The following is a 6,385-nucleotide window of genomic DNA, read 5'->3' as shown; positions in this document are numbered from 1 at the left end:
AAATATTTATACAAAAATATAATATAGCATAATAAAATATAAAGTAGAAAATAAAAATACAAATATAAATTAAATAGATATTAGTGAATACACTAATATTTAACCAAAGTCAAGTGGTGCATAATCTAGACATCTAGTCCCATCAAACTTTCAAAAGATGTCCAATTTAATATTCAGGAGTTCAAAATAATGTGCTCTATTTATATTCACTCTAAACAATAAACAAGTGCAAGCAACAATAATTGAACTTATCAAGAACAATACATAACAAAGCAAGTAGCAACAAGAATGGAGAAAGTAACAGGGAAAGGCCATAGATTACTACTCATGCCATTACCATTCCAAGGACACATAACACCATTGCTGCACCTTGGAGACATACTGTATTCAAAGGGCTTCTCCATAACCATCATCCACACAAGTTTCAATTCCCCTGACCCGTCCACACACCCTCACTTCACCTTCCTTCCCATCCATGAATCCTTGTCTGAATCCGAAGCTTCGTCCATTGACTCTTTGCATCTCGTTGACCTCATCAACGTTAGAATTATACAACCTTTGAAGGAATGTTTGGATAAGTTGATGCGGTCAAAGGAGGAGACTGTTTCTTGTTTCATCGCTGATGCTGTTCTGCATTCAACTCAATCTGTTTGTGATGGATTCAAGCTTCGGAGACTCGTTTTGAGGACCGGCGGCGCCACCTCCTTCGTTGTTTTTGCTTCAATCCCTCTTCTTAGAGAGAACGGTTATTTTCCAATTCAAGGTGTGTGTTGACTTAGCTTGTGTTCTTGAATCTTGATATTATATGTTGTTCTGAAAGGTTGGAATTTCTAAATTGCTCCTTTAAAAAGATTGTTGTTCTTCTCTTTCTGGATTGGCTACTATCCTTGCTTACTTTTCAACCATATTACATCAAAACAAAAAGTAGCACCAATCACTATGTGGTGTTTGCGAAAAAATTTGATTATGCTATTAGTTTAATTATTTGACTATGATAAATTTGATTATTTTGGTGACAAATTATTTTGATAGAAAAATATGGAAATATATGTATAAATATAAACAAATACATGATAACTAATTTTTTAGTTCTTTTATGTATTTATTAAGTATTTTTATTTATTATTAGTTGTAATTTTGGTATTTCGAGCAACATGCAAGTTGTATTTTGAGTATGAAGATCGTTTGATTATAACTATTGTCGTATCATCAAACTCTGGTGTTGAGAAATGTTTGCATAAATAAGTGTAATTTATTTTTTGTGTAAATGTCATTTTTGGTCCTTAACCATTTGTTTGATGGACTTTGCACCCCTTAAGAAATCTAAAAACCCAAATCGGTCCCTATCTACTTTGATATATGTACGTTCCAGGGACCGAAAAGGTTAAAGTGGATAGAGACCGGAACGTACATATATCAAAGTAGATAGGGACCGATTTGAGTTTTTAGATTTCTTAAAGAGTGGGAAGTCCATCGGGCAAATGGTTAGGGACCATAGTTAGGGATCGAAAGGGGCATTTACTCTTATTTTTTTTAGGTAGATTAAAGTAAAAACTGATGATATCTATTAAAAAAATATCTACAATGTAACTCATTTATATCATGAGTGCATGCCTAAAATGATGCAATAAACGTGTCTCTATTAAAAGAAAAAAAAAATATTCATCTTTGGATATGGTATGTTCAAAATATGATTATGTATACTTTTGTTGAAATTCAGAATCTCGTTTGGATGAGCCTGTTGTGGAACTTTCACCACTCAAAGTGAAAGATCTTCCATGGTTCGAGACACGTGACCCTGAATTGTTCTACAATCTAACTAGTTCCATTTTTGATTCATTAAAGGCTTCTTCAGGGGTGATTTGGAACACATTTGAAGAGTTAGAATCATCAACAATATCAAAATTTGGCCAAGAATTTAGCATACCAATATACCCTATAGGCCCTTTCCACAAGCACCACTTCCCAAAACCCTCATCTTCTTTTACCATATGGACCCCAGACACAAGCTGCATTTCTTGGCTAGACACAAAAGAACCCAAAAGTGTTGTTTATGTGAGCTTTGGTAGCATCGCATCCATAACTGAGGCCGAGTTTTTGGAGTTAGCTTGGGGTTTAGCCCATAGTAACCACCCGTTCCTATGGGTGGTTCGGCCAGGCCTGGTTCGTGGATCAGAGTGGCTCGAACTATTGCCGGACGGGTTCATGGAGAGTTTGGGTGGGAGAGGGTGCATTGTGAAATGGGCTCCTCAAGAAAAAGTTTTAGGTCATGAGGCAATTGGTGCATTTTGGACTCATTGCGGTTGGAACTCAACTTTGGAGAGTGTTTGTGAAGGGGTTCCTATGATTTGTATGCCTTGTTTTGGTGATCAAAAGGTGAATGCTAAATATGTGAGTGATGTTTGGAAGGTTGGAGTAAAATTGGAAGGGAAGGTTGAGAGGATTGAGATAGAGAGAGTTATTAAAAGAATAATGAGTGGGGATGAAGGAAAAGAGATTAGAGAAAATGTCTTGAATTTGAAAGAGAAGGCAAATTTGTGTTTGAAAGAAGGTGGTTCCTCGTATAATTACCTTGATGCCTTGGTTAATGCTATGTAAAACTTCGTGTATAGTTATATTTTAATGTTTCGAAGTGAATTTATTTAAAAACAAAACACCAGCAAGTGAAGCTGTCGGTGTGGAGTCACTAATCCATCTACAAGGTGTTAAAGGATCTAAAAGAAAAGAAAAAGTATATGGAAATGGTACTGTTTTGTAAGAAGTCACGTACATGCTCAAATCTAAAATAGCTAAATGGTTAACTTCTTTGGTTTTGTTTAAAGACGAAATTTAAAAATGACGATTGTCAAAGAAAAAGATCTAAGGCTTAAGGAAAAGGAGATGGATATGAAAATCATTTATCAAGAGTCAAGACGCATTAGGGATGAGCGAAGACGCATGTTTAGTATCTGTGATTTGCTCTTGATTTTTAATTTGATTTTCTATTTAAATGTTTATTTAGATCATGTTTTTAATTATGGAATGTCATGTCATGCACTTTAATTTTAAATGCAAGCTCCAATTTCAGAGTCAATTTAATTTTCATCAGCTATAGTAAAATTTATCGTTGAAAAAATAGCCATTTATATTTTATAATAGTAACTAATTTTAATGTATATTTAACATAGTTTAAATTATTTTTTAAAAAAAATATAAAAAAATTGTTACTCACCGTTAAATTATCAGAAATGGCTAAAAATTCTAAACAAATTAATGATAAATCCTTCGATAAAGTGTTTGAAGAAGCTATTTGATATATTGATTTCTTTTTCAATAATACATTTTTAGAATATTCACGGATATGAATAGTCTAATTATCTGTCTAAAATTGAATTGATCCGATTATATCGGTTCTATATTCAATGGGTAATTGAGAATAATCGGATTCGATCCGATTAAACACGAGTTTATTTGATTTAGGCATGGCAAAAATCTCCGACGGGAAGGGTACCCACGGGAATTTACCCGTCGGGGAGCAGGTATGAGGGATTTTTCCTACCCGCGGGGATGAGGACGGGGTCCCGTATAATAAACGAGGCAGGGACGGAGGTAGAGGTTCCCGCCCCGTGGGGACCCGTTAAATCCCCGTTTGTATAAAAAGACAAAAATACCCTGATATATATAATATGTAAACCATCAGCCATTTGAACATAACCTAACCTGGCCGTCACATTCCTTGCTTCAGAGAGACAGAGAACTGAACTCTCCACTCCTCCTCAAACCCTTAGCGGCTCAGCCCCTCCTGGCTCCTTCCCGCTGACCGTCGACCGCCGACCGTCGCCCGGCGCCTTCCAACATCTGGTCCCTCAGCGCCGCCTCTCACCCCAGACCCCTTGAGTGGCTCGGTTCGCTCACTGAAGGTGTCGAGGCAGTCGAGCTCACCGCCACGGGTCTTCCTCTTCGCATCGCCGGTCTTCGCTGGTCTTCCTTCCCCTTTTCTCCGTCAGGTTCAGGTATGTTAGCCCTGGTCTTCGTTGGTCTTCCATCCTCTTTTTTGAAATTAGCTTTTTGAATTAGGATAAGGAATTTCTGTGTTTTGAATTTCTAGATTTCTGAATTTTGAATTTATGAATTTCTAATTAGGTTAACTAATTTGTGAATTTCTGATTAGGTTAATGAATTTTCAACTATAAATTTCTGGGTGTGTAATTTATATTTCAAGATCTGAGCAGATTAAACCCAACAGTGTTTATGAAAAAAATTTTCCAATTCCCAAATTATACTCTTCAATTCGTTTCTATGCTTATCTGCTTATATACTCTCTGCTTAAAGATTTGAGTCATATAATTCAAGGGGGACATAACAAACCTCTAGCAGATACATATGCCCAAATGCCATATGAAAATGGAAAGGAAATGATAGTAAAATCAGTTTTTTGGTGCCGATCTCTTTTGGAGTATCCATGAGAATTATTGTCCCCCTATTGAGTATTGACAATTTCGTAAGCAGTAGGGAAAAATGTTGGCTAAGTAGATTTGTTTTAGGATAGTTATTATATGGATATGGCAATCAATTTTGGTCAATGAGATCTGGCAAGTGATCAATTTTTTTAGGATGCAACCCAAATTTTTTATATCAATGAGATGAACAAGAAATTGAAAAATGCTCAAGAATTTTGGTTCTCAATGTTTGGATTCAATATTTACCAATGTGATTACTCACAACACTTTAAAGAGTGACATCTTGAAACTCTACAATGATGAGAGATCGAAGCCAATGAATGTCCTTAAGCGTAATAAAAGTCGAATTGTAATTACGACTGATATGTGGACAGCAAGCAACCAAAACAAAGGTTATATGGCAATCACGACTCATTACATTGATGATTCTTGAAAATTACAAAGCCGTCTTGTGAGGTAATAATATTATCATTATAGGTACTTCTGAATGTTTATATAATTGCAAAGTTGTCTTGTTTATATAATTGCGATATGTCCTTGTGTACAATTGCAAAGCTGTCTTATTTATAATTGTACTAAATTATCATTATAGGTTTATATATGTGCCGGCTCCCCACACAGCTGAGGTACTTTCAGAGGTTCTTGTGGAGTGTTTGATGGATTGAAATCTTGATAGGAAGGTATCCACTTTGACTATTGATAATTGCTGTACTAATGATGTTATAATTGAGAATATTTTGACTAAAATGTCACATAGAAACTTCATCTTGGGTGGTAAATTATTTCACATGCGATGTTGTGTGCATATATTAAATTTGATTGTCAAGGATGGGTTACAACTTATTTCACATGCTATTGAAAGGGTGAGAGACAGTGTTCATTATTGGACTGCAACACCTAAAAGAGAAGAAAAATTTAAGGAAACATGTGCGCAACTTAAAATATCCTACACAAAAAATCTTTTTCTTGATTGTAAAACTAGGTGAAATTCAACATTTTTATGCTTGAAGTTGCAATTATGTATAGAGATATATTTGAAAGATTGTCATTGCGTGAGAGTCAGTATAAATATTTGACTAGTGAGAAGGATTGGGATATGGCGGATGAGATTTTTCAAAGATTGAGGGTATTTTTTTATGTGACTGAATTGTTTTCTGGAACAACTTATCCTACATCAAATCTTTATTTTCCAAAGGTTTTTGTGATTAAGTTGGCTTTGATGGAGTGGAAAAATTGTGGAAATGAGATAATTGAAATGATGGCTACTAGTATGATAACTAAGTTTGAAAAGTATTGGGGTGTGACTAATACAGTTATGGCTATTGGGACTCTTTTAGATCCTAGGTACAAGATGTATTTATTGAATTTCTTTTTTCGTAAAATATATGGTGAGACGGAGGCATGTGTTGTAATTGGTCAAGTGAAAAGGATAGTGCAAGATTTAGTTTTAGAATATGCAACAAAGGGAAGAGAGAGAGACCAACTACTCAATTAGATATGTCGCCACCACCATCAATTCCTTTAAGTTCAAAGGGGAGGAAGTCCAGTCATGAAGATTGGCAAGCTGATTTTGCTGCACATGTAAGTGAGGAATCTGCATTTATTGATACAAAGAGTGAGTTGGATTATTATCTTAAAGAGAGACCGGTACCACAAATTGAACATGATTTTGATATCTTAAATTGGTGAAAGTCAAATGGAGTGAAGTTTTCTACTTTGCAAGCTATTGCTAGGGATTTTTTGGCGATTCCTATCTCTATCGTTGCCTCTGAATCTTCATTTAGTACGGGTGGTCGATTTGTTACGCCACATCGCAGTAGGTTGCGTCCGAACACATTAGATGCTCTAATGTGTAGTCAAGATTGGCTTTGGAATGAACTTGGCACCACAACGAACATAGGATTTGAGTGCTACACAATTCATAACATTGAAGGAGATGTTGATGT

General features: G+C 35.5%; 1 protein-coding gene across 1 annotated transcript; it reads left to right on the top strand.

Moving 5' to 3' along the window:
- The first annotated feature begins 226 nt into the window (after window positions 1-226).
- On the top strand, window positions 227-2,761 carry LOC107469617 (UDP-glycosyltransferase 76F1-like). Its single transcript, XM_016088994.3, has 2 exons — window positions 227-763; window positions 1,721-2,761. Exons 1-2 carry the CDS (start codon window positions 289-291, stop codon window positions 2,596-2,598), a joined length of 1,353 nt encoding a protein of 450 aa, XP_015944480.1. The 5' UTR covers window positions 227-288; the 3' UTR covers window positions 2,599-2,761.
- Window positions 2,762-6,385: the final 3,624 nt, after the last annotated feature.

Source organism: Arachis duranensis, chromosome 10 (assembly GCF_000817695.3).
Source record: "Arachis duranensis cultivar V14167 chromosome 10, aradu.V14167.gnm2.J7QH, whole genome shotgun sequence".
NCBI lineage: Eukaryota > Viridiplantae > Streptophyta > Magnoliopsida > Fabales > Fabaceae > Arachis > Arachis duranensis.
The sequence above is the reverse complement of the archived record's forward strand: the minus strand, read 5'-3'. Positions and strand labels throughout refer to the sequence as shown.